Source organism: Citrus clementina, unplaced genomic scaffold (assembly GCF_000493195.1).
Source record: "Citrus clementina cultivar Clemenules unplaced genomic scaffold, Citrus_clementina_v1.0 scaffold_4, whole genome shotgun sequence".
Taxonomy (NCBI): domain Eukaryota; kingdom Viridiplantae; phylum Streptophyta; class Magnoliopsida; order Sapindales; family Rutaceae; genus Citrus; species Citrus x clementina.
The window spans coordinates 18,323,589-18,337,379 of NW_006262274.1; the positions used below are offsets into that span (position 1 = coordinate 18,323,589).

The 13,791-nt window shown below is 36.7% G+C and overlaps 3 protein-coding genes across 3 annotated transcripts; 2 read left to right on the forward strand and 1 right to left on the reverse strand.

The window, feature by feature from the left end:
* Window positions 1–219: 219 nt before the first annotated feature.
* Window positions 220–5,369, forward strand: LOC18044492 (transcription initiation factor TFIID subunit 15). Its single transcript, XM_024186389.1, is given in 8 exon segments — window positions 220–426; window positions 611–743; window positions 848–1,212; window positions 1,335–1,556; window positions 2,353–2,421; window positions 3,741–3,822; window positions 3,902–4,028; window positions 4,888–5,369. Coding segments are annotated over 7 exon segments (1,179 nt in total). The 5' UTR covers window positions 220–426; window positions 611–644; the 3' UTR covers window positions 5,103–5,369.
* Window positions 5,370–5,750: 381 nt separating this feature from the next.
* LOC18044494 (ABC transporter F family member 4) lies at window positions 5,751–7,404 on the forward strand. The gene is made up of 2 exons (XM_006437434.2): window positions 5,751–6,377; window positions 6,642–7,404. The coding sequence occupies exons 1-2, from the start codon at window positions 5,919–5,921 to the stop codon at window positions 7,050–7,052; spliced, it is 870 nt and encodes a 289-aa protein (XP_006437497.2). The 5' UTR covers window positions 5,751–5,918; the 3' UTR covers window positions 7,053–7,404.
* A 1,188-nt stretch (window positions 7,405–8,592) lies between these two features.
* On the reverse strand, window positions 8,593–9,997 carry LOC18044495 (gibberellin 2-beta-dioxygenase 8). The gene is made up of 3 exons (XM_006437435.2): window positions 9,439–9,997; window positions 9,015–9,336; window positions 8,593–8,896 (listed from the first exon to the last, which is right to left on the reverse strand). The coding sequence occupies exons 1-3, from the start codon at window positions 9,903–9,905 to the stop codon at window positions 8,648–8,650; spliced, it is 1,038 nt and encodes a 345-aa protein (XP_006437498.1). The 5' UTR covers window positions 9,906–9,997; the 3' UTR covers window positions 8,593–8,647.
* Window positions 9,998–13,791: the final 3,794 nt, after the last annotated feature.

Sequence of the window (13,791 nt, forward strand, 5' to 3'; positions counted from 1 at the left end):
GGGCCTGGACTTTTAATGATGGCCCAATATAAACCTGATGGCGTGGCGTGGACTGTGGCGGCGGGATGTTGACTTACAAATTTGGGGGGCATTTTAAATATTGCCAATATATAAGGGATCTATTTGAAATTAATCCCAACCACTAGAAAACTTTAAAGTGAGGGATTTTTAGATACTGACTTTGGCACACTCAGAAATAGCCTTTTAAAAAAAAAGGGGAGATTGAAAGCCAGCCCACCTGAAGTGGATGATAAATTCTTTTTTTTTAAAAAAAGGCCTTTTGTACTATTTGGATCTTCCCCTTCAGAATCCCCTTACTTCCAAACAAGAAATCAGGGATTTCAGAGCAGTGGCGGCTTTTTGTTCACTGCATTCCCATCTTCATCTTCGTCTTCGTCTTCGTCTTCGTCTTCGTCTTTTCTACCAGTAAGTAAAAGGTTTTTTTTTTTTTACTCTTAGGGTTTCAATTTTAATTGATTGTATAACAGTAGGGTTTCTTAAATCTATTCAAGGCTTACGATCTGCAATTTCCGAATTTGATAATCAAATTATTTAGTTGTGTTTTCCTCATTCTTTTCTGATTCTTTTTTGTTTTTTCCTTTCAAACTAGCTCTATACACATTCAAATCAATTGATGAAATTGGATGACAATGGCAAATGGGTCTGTCTATGTTTGTAATTTGCCTCACGGAACTGATGAGGATATGTTGGCTGAGTATTTCGGTACCATCGGCTTGCTAAAGGTATGAAATTCCGTACGTCTTATTTTTGGTTTTATATCAATGTTACTAATTTTTTCTGTTGCTAATGTCATGGATACTTTGTGTATGTTGCTTTGGCTTTTCAGAAAGACAAGCGAACCGGTCGGCCAAAAGTATGGTTGTACCGAGATAAAAGTACAAATGAATATAAGGGAGATGCTACGGTTACATATGAGGATCCACATGCTGCATTGGCTGCTGTTGAGTGGTTTAACAACAAGGATTTTCATGGTAATTTAATTGGGGTTTTTATTGCGGAGTCTAGGGGAAAAGATGATCATGCCTATAATTCAGCTGCTGCTGCTGGAGATCCAACTGTTGCGGGTGATGTCAGCGGATTGGATGAAAATTCTAGGGATGTTAATGGGTTTGCTGGACGAGGTAGAGGTCGGGGTGATGCTGTGGGGAAAACTTGGCAACAGGATGGAGACTGGATGTGTCCGAATACAAGGTCTGTGATGTGATATTGGTGAGCAGCTCCTTCTTGATCTTTTTTATGTAGGCTTGTTTTATTCTTCTGTCCGTACTTCGATTGTTCTGCAATTAGCTGCTTATTGTTTATTGTGGTAGCAGTTGTTCAAATGTAAATTTTGCATTTCGTGGCGTGTGCAATCGTTGTGGAACTGCTCGACCTGTTGGTGGACCGGGTGCTGGGGGAAGAGCTGGTGGTCGTGGGAGAGGTCGTGCTGGCAATGAATCGGGGAGCCAGGGCCGGCAAATTGGTGCTGCTACTGGGCTTTTTGGTCCAAATGATTGGTCTTGTCCCATGTAAGCCTCTTTCTGTGAAGTTGTATCGTGTTGATGTCATACAGCAAATATACTGTTTCTCTGTAACCTTTCATTTGGTAAGAAGTTTTCTTGGGTTCGTTTTCGTATAGTTCCTGTGACACGTTAATGCTACTTAATGTGATGACGTTATGCTACTTATCTCATAATTTAAGCAACTACCTATATCTGGCAAAATAGAACAGATTAATGGGTGCATATTAATGAGTGCATATTTTCTGTAGACATCTGTATTGACTGGAAGGAGATACCGAAAGGCTGTTCTTGTAAAACTCGGTTTGTTAAAAATTTATAGAGGTTGAGCCCCAATAGTGCTATTCTAATTCTAGCTCACTATATTGTTAATGAGTGCAGACATATTGAAATTGGCCCAAAGGGTTCAGGTCCTTGTGGGTTTATGTGATGAATTCCTTGATAATTCTGAATTTATTAATCAATGTTGGTGACATTGTTCATGGCTTAACATATATCAACACAGATAGGAATTTTTTTTTTTTTTTGAAAGGTGAGTATGGAAATTTGCTTGTGCAGTTGTGTGTTTGTGTGATATTTATCTTTGGAGGAATGTCTATCATACTTTTGCATCTATTATCTTGTATGTGGTGTGTGTATGTTAATTACAATGTTTTATGATCACTGGATTATGTTATGCTGCTAGGACAATTTGGTCTTGTTTTATGCGTAACATTTTTCTACCTTGGTTAAACAGTAGCTTGGAGCAGATGCTTTAATTATCATATATATGTAAGCTCCCTATTTTTTATGGTTTTTCTTCTTTAATTTCTTTTTCCCCGTTCTTTTCTTTCTGGTTTATTTCCACCGGCTATTTGATCTGCAACACGAATAAACCTGGTCACAATGAGGGTGGTGTTAGGTATTAGATGATAATCAACTTCTTGTTTTATTTTATATTTGTTTTCATGCTTATGTTTTTTAGCTATCAACAGTGGAAACTTTGATCAGTCATCTAAAATTAATTCACTGTTGTGCATTATTTCGCAAGTTGGTGGTTTAAGATATAACATGATAGTCAACTTTCTGTTTGTTTTACCATTTCTGTCTATCACATATATTTACTTGATAATAAAAATAAGCTCTTTAGCTGTCATTTATAGAATTCATATAATTGCAAGTATGTCCAATTTTCCATACTTCGTAGGTCTACACCTAACCCTCTCCTTTTTTGAAGAGAGAAGGGGTGGGGGGTGGTTCTTGGATTGAGTTAAATGTGAGGTAAGAGCTAGATATGTTTGCTCATTTTGATCTTTGGTTGTTGTTGCAAGAAAACCATGAGCCTCGTTTAATTGCTAGTGGGCTGTGGCAATATGTTGACTCTGTCAAAGTGGGGAGATACTTTAACTTGCAGTTTGCCCCTAATATGTTGCAACAAAGTATATTCTTGAGACTTTTTAAGTAGATTAGGACATGAACTCGCTGTCATGGAGTGTACATTTGGCAACAGACTAAGGACTTTCCCAATAAAGTTCATTTTTGTGCTCATTTGATCATAAGAAAAATGGGAAAACATGATAAATATAGCCTTTAACATGTTTGTTCTTGTACTGCCTCCATTTAATCTCTTTAATAATTCTCAAGTTGTTAGTTATGATTGCTGTGCTGTGGAGCTTTTGTTAATGCAATATATGAAGTGGTACATGGTCAATTGTGAAAGGTTATTGGGTATCATGAGATCAACATAAACAGCAAGATGATTGTTTTTGTGCCATCACATGCCAATTGCATACGGGAAGTGTGTTCAACATCAAAATGGATGGAAATTTTGCAAATTTTGAATCTAAGATTTATATCATTCATTGAATACAGAAAATGTTGGATGAAATGTTAGATGTCCTTTCAGACATCATCTCATCACATTTTAGGACTTAATGCAGTATCATTTTACGGATACATTTCCCTGGGAAGAAGCTACAACTTATGCATTTGTGTTATTTATTTTATTGCTGTACTCTTTAGATGACATAATCTAATTCATAACTACAGTATTTTTTTTTTTCCCATACGTGTTTATATTTTTCTTTTGATTTTATTTGGTTCTATCTTTGAAAGGAAACTGGCTTATTAATTAGTATTTCTTTCTGGCCTGTTGTTTGGACGTTAATATTTTGTTGAACAATCTTTGAACATCATATTGCTATTATATTGCTAAAATATGTGTATATCCTTGCTGAACAGAGGAGGGCGTGGTGGTGGTTACAAAGAACTTGATGAAGAAGAACTAGAGGAAACGAAGCGACGGAGGCGGGAGGCTGAAGCAGTAATGATTACTCGAACTAGAATTACTTGAAGTTACATAACTTATTCTGTATTCTTCATAGTCTTTATGTATATTTCAGGATGATGGTGAGTTGTATGATGAGTTTGGAAATCTCAAGAAAAAGTTTCGTGCTAAGACGCAACAAGTTGAAGCCGCGCAGGTGCTTCCAGGTGCTGGACGTGCAGGATGGGAGGTTGAGGAACTAGGTATGGCAAGCGTTCTCTTAGAAAAACTTTTTTGTACTATCTATATTTTCAGTCTTGGTGTCTTTTGGAAAGAGCATCCTCTAGAATTTACAATCTGGAGTTGGTTGAATGGGTCTGGGGTTTGTCATTTTGAACCATTTCTATTAGTGCATGTCTTTTTGTTTGGCTCTAGTCAAGGGGACACTTGCTTTGTCTGCACTGTCTCTCCAGTTGGTGGCTTGGTGCCAGAGAAAGAGCTACAGTAAAATAGCAGTGATGTCATTTGTTTTAAATTCTAATATTAAACCATTTGGGATTCAGTTATATAAGAATTCAATCCTGTAGAACTTTTGTTTATGGTATGAAACTCCAGTAAGAGGATTCTATCGTTATGTAGATAGGCTTCTTGAGCGATCTAGGTGTTGCCCTTTGGAGTGAAGTCTGATGTTATTGGCAACTGGTGATTCAGCAGTTCAATTATGGAGAGTCAAGAAGGTTCAATACCCATGTTGTGTGGTGTTTTTAGAAGAATTCAAGGATGAAGAGCTACTGGTTTATCTTTGCAGTTAATTACTGTGCTGCAATGTATCTTTATTCGCTGTGAAGAAGGGAGATGGAGATAATAAGTCCGCAGATATTGCAAGTAAATATTTAGAATTCAACATGTGGGATGGAAATAATGGAATGCTACTTGGCAAGTGTAGTAGTAATATTCTTGTTATTATTAACCACAATTTTGCTCATCTTAATTTTTTGGGAGTAATTCACCATGAAATTTGACAGCATTATAAATGGTCATTATTGTTGTGTTTTTGATGAATTGGATTGGCACTCAAGTATATTGTTTCTTTACCAAGGATTAAGAAGAATCACGATGCAGGTGTGACTGATCGCGATGGGAGAGAGCGAAGCAGAGACAGAGGAAGGGAGCGAGAAGACAGGGGAAGCAACAAGAAGAGGGGCGGTGATGATAGGGAGAGGCACCGAAGTCGAAGCAGAGAGAGGGACAGGGGTAGAGATAGAGACCGGGAGTATGATTATGAACGAGCCAGAGAATATGAGAGAGGTAGGGACCGAATGAGGTATCGCCGTTAATGTTGGATGGGTGTCTTCTGTAATATTTGTCCTCGGGTAGCAGTGGTTAATTTGACCTATTTGCTGGGAGAAATGGCATTTTATTGTAATCAAATTTTCTGAAATTCTAGTACTTATTTTGGTTCGGTAAGTTCTTAATATTGTGTGATCCGCATTGTAATCTGATTTTCGTTTGTACTCAGAGCATAGATTCTGTTCAAGCATTTTAAACTTTGCTTGGTTGCCGTCTCCATGGGAACTGAGTTATTGAGAAATCTGATTTGAGTAGTAGATGTGTTGACCTATATAAGTCAGTCAGTCAGTCAGTCATCTAACATCTTGTGTACCTTCAAACATACGATGGATAATTTGAAGTGAAGTAATGCGTTGCCTTCACTTTCCACGTGATACCCTGAGAAATGATATTTCTAATTTACTTATGGAATGGTTGATGAATTATTTGACAAGTGGCTGTTCTTTAGCAAAAGAATCGACAATACTTGCCAGCCAAAATATTTGATTACGTGATCATTTCTTATTGGTGGCCCCTCAAAGTTGTTTCCTCCGACCTGACCTGGATCATTAATTCGTTATTATAATTCGAAGTTGAATTTTTTTTTTTAAAAAAAAAAAGAAGAATCGTTAAGAATTTAAGAAATTAAAAAAAAAAAAAAGGGGTGGTGAATTGGTAACTCGGGAGCATTTGGCGGACAAGTTCTGTGAAAAACTGGTACGTTCTTAACGAACTTAATATATTATATATTATTAATCATGAGTTAATTTCGTTAACGAAATTCGGAAGTTTGAATTTATGTAAAATTGTTTGTGGAAAAAAAAATGGTTGGAGTCGGCGGTAGTGGCAGTAGAGCTGGGGATGGAAGCAGGAGGCGTTTACCGTCATGGATGGCGGGCGTAGACGTAAATAAATCCGACGGCGAAGGACTGGATCGTAATTCCAATCCCAATTCCAATTCCAAGGAGCCTGCAGATATTGTTGGGAAGTCTGAAACAACGAGAAGGCCCCGACGAAGGAAATCAACTCAACGACACCAAGAAGAAGAAGAAGAAGAAGAGGGCGGAGAGATTAACGTCACTCGAACTCAGAAGAAAAGAAAAGTTCGGGAACCGGCCCCACCGAAGAAGAGAAGAAAACTCAAGCAAATAACTCATACGAGGGTCGATCAAATTGAGGATGATGATAATACTAATGGAGATGAAGAAGAAGAAGAAGAAGAAGAAGAAGAAGAAGAGCAACTCACTCTCACTGTGGAAGATTTACTAAGCATTGCTAAAGAGGTGACTTGTGCTTTCTCATGCTCCAAATTTTTATATTAGACGTTGCTCAACATATGTTGAGCCACGTTTTAAACCTGTCGCTATTTGGTTAATCTATAGTTTCAACAATATTCACGCACCGCTGATCCAGTAGAGGATTCAAATTCCCATGCATTGTAGTGTGTACGCCTCTGCAATTGTTAAACATAAAGTGCGCGAAGTTGCTAATCAGATCATTCATGATGCTAAGGTATCTTATGTTTCAATTATGGTGTTTTTGTGCAGTATGTCCAAGCTGATAGGGAAAGTGGTGAAGTGCAATCATCATCAAGTAGAGAATTGGAATCGGAGAAAGAGCTTCTGGCATCGACTTCTCTTGAGAATGGTGATATCCTGAACCAGAAATTAAGTACTGATTCGGCAATGGGTTCAATGAGTGAACAAAGTTTGGTCTCCGTCAGCAGAACAGGGGATCCGGCACAGGACATGCTTGATTTATTTTTGGGTCCTTTGTTGAAGAAACCCGTTGAGGACCAAAACAGGACTAAATTTACTGCTAACGATATTTTTGATATTGAGTTTAGAAAGCTGAGTGAGACCCAGAAGAATGATGCTGGACAAGAACACACTGTAGCATCCCCGGTGATGAAAAAGAAGAGCAGTCTCAAAGACAAGGTAGCAGTGTTACTTGACTGAATAGGATTTTGCAAATTCAAGCATACACATTGTATGCTTGAATTGGGACACACTCTTGTACTTGCCACTAATTATCTTCACCTTTCTCTTTTTGTCTGAAACAATACAGCATATACATAGAACAGAATGGAACAGTGATTTCTGTAAATGAAGCTTTACTTGTTTTTTTTTGTGTTACTCGCTGTTCATCATAATAGCTTTAGCTGGCTTTTTTTTTTTTTGGGCCCCCGGCTTAAAGTGAATTTTGTTTAGTATTGTCACATTTTCTCATTTTCAGTGTGCCGAAAGGTGTGAAATGATTTAGAAATTGTAGCCCTCTATGTTCATAGAGCAGACATGTAGTTGATCTGTACAAGTGGTTTGAAATAAATTATTGTTGCACCTTTGGAATGTCCTTCTGAATGCTTCTCTTTTAATTAATATTATGTACATACTCGTACTTAAATATCAATTGCTGGAAGTGTTTAATAATGTAAATATGCAAACTTAAACTTCTATAGCCGTGTACCAGGTGTTCTCATATCGGATACCTGGCATCCAGTGAAGACCCGGCAATTTTGTCTCTTTAACTAATAGGTTTAAGAGTTACACTGCCTTTTAATGGCTGTATCTTTCTCGTCCTAGCATTGCCTCAAAATTTACTCTAGTTTTGGAATTATCTTTTGAACCTCCAATGATTTTTGATTGTTAGCAACCTTAAAATCTAAGAAAATATAGCATTCTGAGAACAGCAGATGTTGTATTTCCCCGTGTCCTCGGTTTCAGTGTATTTTAGTTCTTGCTGGATGTTGCTTTAATTCCAAATATTATTAATGGAACCATGTCGCCTAATGGCTTACCATGCTTCGTAATACAGTTCTGAGCTGGAAAAGCATTTTTTTCAGGGTGATTATATGTGATATCATAGCAGAAGAGAAGAGCGATGACTAGGAAGTAGTGAAAAATGATAAGATTAAACATTTGGAGTTTCAAATTTAAACTGAATTTTAAATTTGATGTTCGATAATGTAGAATACTAGAATGCATGGAACTATTAGATTTTAAGGCTCTCTTATCTTAGCGTGTCTTTCTCTTCCAAATATTGATCTTTGCAGATATGGATAATTAATAGTTTTAAGTCGCTTCTTTACCTCTTTGTTTGGGCTTTGGAGATGTCGCTTGAATGGACAAGAGAACTAAGGACCCATTCTATATGCTTGATGTTTCATTTATGGTTATATGTTTTCATCAAATGTTTTCTTTAGTTTTCCCCGCCTACTAGTTGAAAGGATTTATTATTATTTATAAGTATTCCATAGTCAAGGTGACCAAAATTCACATACCTACCAGGAAAGAAGGAGAAAATAAAACAAAATACAATAGATCCTTCCTACATTGATCCAATATAAATCATATTGTCAACTGTTATATTATTTTCTTTCCCTTTGTCTTGGTGTGTAATGTGTATAAAGTACAAATGGTTTGATTGGTGTTTACAATTGATAATAAGGGGGCATAGTATTGATCAAACCGCGTGCTTTTAAAATTTTTAATTTAAAAATAATAATTATAATAAAATCAATTGTATGTATGCATAGAATGTGTTGTTTGACTCCTTAAAGCTGAGCGTTCTTCACTTGTAAAAATCTTGGAAGGCCAACTTTATGCCCAGTTTGCTTTACATCTTCTTGAACTTGTTTTCTGTATTCTTCAAAAGTGAATTTTCTGTAAGTAGAAGGTTCTGTGCAACTCCCTATTAAAGAGTCATATGAAGGGCATAGGAAGTAAGCTATTGAGTATCTTTCCATCTTCCCATTAGCCATCACTTTGTGCTCTACGCTTTTGTAAACATCATTGCTCCAGGCCTGCATTCGTTTTACTGATTATCAGGAGGAAAAAAACAGTGTGCATAATAGGACTCTTTTTTGGTTGGAAAGAATAAAAAAGAAATGGTGATATTTGTTATGCTTGATGTTTGTTTACCTGGAAGAGATCGCCAATGTTGACAATAAGAGCATCTGGATTAGGTCTAACGGCCACCCATTTGGAATCCTTCGTGAGTTGAAGTCCACCGACTTGATCTTGATATAGGATTGTAAGGAAATCGCTATCAGTGTGTGGTACTAATCCGAACATTTCTGCAGATATTGGACAGACTGGATAGCGATTCAAGCGAAGAAAGCAAGTGCTTTCATTGCAGATATCATCAAGCATTCCCCCTTGCTGGCTTAGATTCTCTGCTAGAATCCTTGCAAGTAACCTTGCTAGCTTTGACATCGCTGCCGCAAATTCTGTCATCACTAACCTGTTCACAGAATCAGGCAAAAGATAATAACGTTAAGCTTTACAGTTATAGAAGGAAAATTACATAGAATTGGCTGCGATTAGGATAGTTTTGTCTTAGTACCTTAGAGAAGTGAACTCTCCATAGCAAGATTGGTCAGAAATTTTGGTGAGAGGAATGTGAAAAGCTTCAGACCAAGAGAATTGCTTTGGACAAGTAGCTGTAGGAGTCCCCCACCTGTATGAGTTATTCAAAAGTCCACAAGTAGCTTTCCTTTCGAATGGTGTCTTAAACAATAACTCTTGCTCTTTCCTCATCTTCCTAAGTAGTTCAGGGCTTATCCCATGGTTCACCACTTGGAAGAATCCCCATTCGGATGATGCTCTGCAAATGGCCTCGGCACTAGCTGCCCTTTCCCTTTCATCATGGCTGTTCAGGCCAATGAGGTCTATCAATGGAAGTTGGCATTCTTCCATCATGATTCCACTTTGCTGCTGACAGTCATGGGGCTCAAGTGTAGAAATCTCATCCGGGTGGCGCACAAGTTTCTCAAAATGATGTCCTAGAGGTGGGTTAGAATCAACCGTCATTTGTTCTATAAGCTTGTATCAGTTGGTGATTGATGATAGAGTTGTCTTAGGAGAATTGAGTGTGATGTGCCTATATATACAGTCTGAGAGAACGAAAGAATGGGGAAAAAGGGAGAGAATACAAAGAGCACAAGGAGAAAAGAACAAGAGGATAGTAACCAAACGACGACAGTTGTCACAAGGGGAGCATTTCCTTCTGAATTGTCTAACGAGAGACTAAGTCTGGACACATGGATTAAAATATCGACACACAAAAATGGCATAGGCCAGCAAGTGGGGATTTGATAAAAAGGGTGGATCCAAAATCTAATTTAACTTTTTGACTTCTTTCACAGCTTGGAAAAACGTAGGCTTTTAGCGGGGACCTCTTTTACCGCTGCAATATGTCAAAGTGTGTTCCCATTTAGCAATAGTGCTTCTTTTGGACTTTTGGGAAATGATCGTTTTAGCTTATTTTGGTAGCATTTAGTTGCTTTTTTCTTTTTTTTACTAATTCTCCGGTTGTAATGATAATTCTAGAACCAAATTCTTGAACAATAAATTTACACGGCATATACGGCCTAATTTGGCAAGCTCTAAATTCTTTAAACTTCTCACCACAAACGGTAGCTTAGTGGGCGGTTGATGCTCTCAAGAAATTTGCATTTCCCTACTCGGATCTTGTAACAATTTTTTTCTCCATAAATGTAGGTGAATGCAGATATATTACTTCAAATATATCTCATAACCAATTTTTGCAAAGGAACTATTTGTGTGATTGGATTATTTAGATCCAAAGCTTGAGAGAATGGATCTCGCCTCCAGTTAGCACATATTTGTAAACTATGATTGGTAGACCTCTAAATTCTATTATTAATGTATGAATTCACACTTTTAATATGCCCCAAAAAAAAATTTTTCCTTATTTTTTTTTTCTTTCCTTAAACTTCTCGAGTAATAATAGGAAACATAATCTTTTGACTTTCCGAGGGAAATGAAATAGGAAAGGGGTACGTGGTAGTTGGGATTCTTAATGATCAACAGTACAAATTCTCCCTCTAAACCCTAATTGAAATTTGATTTCTTAGACAAAATCATTAGATTCCCATTCAGGAAAGACACCTGAGTCCTAACATCTTAAAACGTTCCATTTTCCTGCAATAATTCAACCGTCAGCTCCGTTTTAAGTTAATAATGATGGAAAGATTCCTATTCTTTTTCCCTTGCTTCTGTGGAAAAGATTCCTTATTTGGTACACACTCATTACTACTGACCCCATTATTAGACTTGGAACGTGATTTAATAATTCAAACCAACAAGCATTCTTATATTTAATTAAACTACAACACAAGCAAGTGTATGCAAATGTTATTTATTATACCAGATAAGAGTCTCATATGGGAGGCAACATAAAACGGTGACATTGTTCCTGTTAAAGTGAATGATACTCTGACGTGATGTAGTTTTGATTAATCTGTATTTTCAACATCATTCGTAAGACGTATGTTAATTTGTTGATGGACTTTTTGCGGCCTCAAAGAATTCTTTGCCAAGAAACTAAACAAGAAAACGAAAGGTAGATCAAAGAGCAAGCAAGCAGTAGCGGCAGGAAGCATGCATGTGCATTCTTGAAAGAAAAGACATGCATGTGAAGGAAGGGCCCAAAGTCATAAGTATAATCATGCAGAATTGAAAGAACATGGTGCCGCCCAGAAGAGTCAAAAGCATTTGAAATTGAAAAATGAACCAGAGTGTTAGTTAATGTGATGCCGCCCAAGGATACTGCCATATTAATGAACATGTCATTATCAATATCTTATATGAATCATTGGTTTAGTTAAGGCGCATGCATAAGCATAAGCGTAAGCACTCGTGGGGGAAAAGAAGAAAGATCAAATGATCACTTTCTGTATTAATTAATAAACATATAAAGAACCAATCACGCAGCATACTGTTATTGGCATAGAATAAGATGCCCTTATTGGCGTAGAATAAGATGCTCAAACTCAATGCATAAGCCCTTGAAGATTCCCATAATCAATTTAATTGACATTTGACCTAAGCCTGGAGACCCTTTAATAATTCAATGTACATTTCCATTTGGAAGAACCTGTTTAGTGGTCTTTAGTTATGGGCTATGAAGAACCATTTTTGTTGTTAGTGACGCTAACAAAATCTTATTCATCATTGAAGACAAAAAGGTGACTAGAAAGCAAAAGCGTAGGCTGCTTGTATGTGAAAATTGAGGTGCCCATGTGTAGACAAAATTAAAACATTGTATTTTGAATGGTAAAGTCAGCCCCGGTTGGAAATTGTTTTTTGTTGGGACTAATTAATTTTGTCACTTTCCTTTTGCAAGTTAATGACTACTGAGAATTTTTCTCTCTTGCTTTGATTTTGAGGAGGACAGGACGTTCAATCGGCAAACGAAGCACAAATAATTGGGAGAGCACTAATTTTGATGGAAAATTGTGACCCATCATGTGCTGCACATTCAACTTTTGACGTTTTTACTCGTGTGTTTCACGTTCAACTTTGACTTGGGACTTATTTAGGTTGCAATTTTCTAACGTGAGTGGTGGACAGTTACTGTAAAGTATTCAATAAACATTGGTAATTGGAATTTTATTCCAAGCTTATATAATAAAAAAATGTTATGTTATTTTTATAATTTTAATAAAATTATTGTTCAAAAATCATAATTATTCCTTACAGTCAACTTTTATTTCATACTTTTCATATATATTCCGCACGGTGAACTTTGGGTTCACACTTTATTTTTGTCTACGGCACCAAACAAGGCTTTGTTAGATTCAACAGTTGCACTAATTGTTTAGTAGTGAAACTCGTGCATCAACGTGTACGTTTGTAAAACGTGCTTTTGAATTAGGGATGGCAATGGGGAGGGGAGGGGAGGGGAGGGGACCAATCCCCCCATACCCATCCCCGATATTTTGCATATGTCCCCGTCCCCTCCCCGTCCCCGTCAGAATTACTTGAGATAATCCCCATCTCCTCCCCGAATAATAACAGGGGATCCCCGAGGGTCCCCGGTCCCCGAATAACTAATAGTCTAATACATTATTTTTATTTTCGATTTTAAATTAATCATATTAAAATAAAAAAATTCAGATAAAAATAAAGTTCAAAATATATCTTACATTAATATTGATCCATTACAAAGTCACATTCAAAATATAAATTATTAAAATAATTATAAAACAATGAAAATAATATAAGTAAAGTAACTTATAAGTGCAAATATTAATAATTGTATAATATAATCACAATGTAAAATAAACTCATACTGTTATTGTAAGCTCGTAACCAACTTTGACAGCACATTAAGGCCTCCAATGTGCTTGGATGAAGTTTGTTACGGTGTGGGCTCACAACTCTACCACCGGTGCTAAAAGCTGATTCAGAAGCAACTGTTGTAATTGGAATTGCCAAAATATCTATAACAATTCGAGCTAATGTAGAATACCTATTAGCATTTAATAATATAAATATTTTGATATTTATTATTTTTAACAATATTTATAATTTTGTTATTTATTTATTAGTAATTTTAAAAATAAAAATAAAATTAAAAATTAAAATGGGGAAATGGGTAGGGGATGGGGATTCCACCTCATCCCTGTCCCCTCCCCGAATAAAAAATTGGGTAAAAACTTTTCCCCGTCCCCTCCCCGAATAAAAAATTGGGTATAAAATTATTCTCGTACCCTCCCCGAATGAGGAAAATCCCCGAGGGTACCCGTCCCCGTGGGGATTTTTGCCATCCCTATTTTGAATGGTAAAGGATAATATATTCGACTTTTAGGATTAAAGTTCGATCTTGAAAGCAGCTTTAGATCCTCTTTTAAAGTAGGCCTTATCCTAATAGATCCTATAAATCCTTTGA

Coding starts and splice junctions, on each gene's coding strand:
- LOC18044495 (XM_006437435.2), bottom strand. CDS start 9,905: ATGACGGTTGATTCTAACCCACCTCTAGGACATCATTTTGAGAAACTT. Junction 9,337..9,438: donor GGAGAGTTCACTTCTCTAAG/GTACTAAGACAA, acceptor TTCTGTGAACAG/GTTAGTGATGACAGAATTTG. Junction 8,897..9,014: donor ACATTGGCGATCTCTTCCAG/GTAAACAAACAT, acceptor AAACGAATGCAG/GCCTGGAGCAATGATGTTTA.
- LOC18044494 (XM_006437434.2), top strand. CDS start 5,919: ATGGTTGGAGTCGGCGGTAGTGGCAGTAGAGCTGGGGATGGAAGCAGG. Junction 6,378..6,641: donor TACTAAGCATTGCTAAAGAG/GTGACTTGTGCT, acceptor GTTTTTGTGCAG/TATGTCCAAGCTGATAGGGA.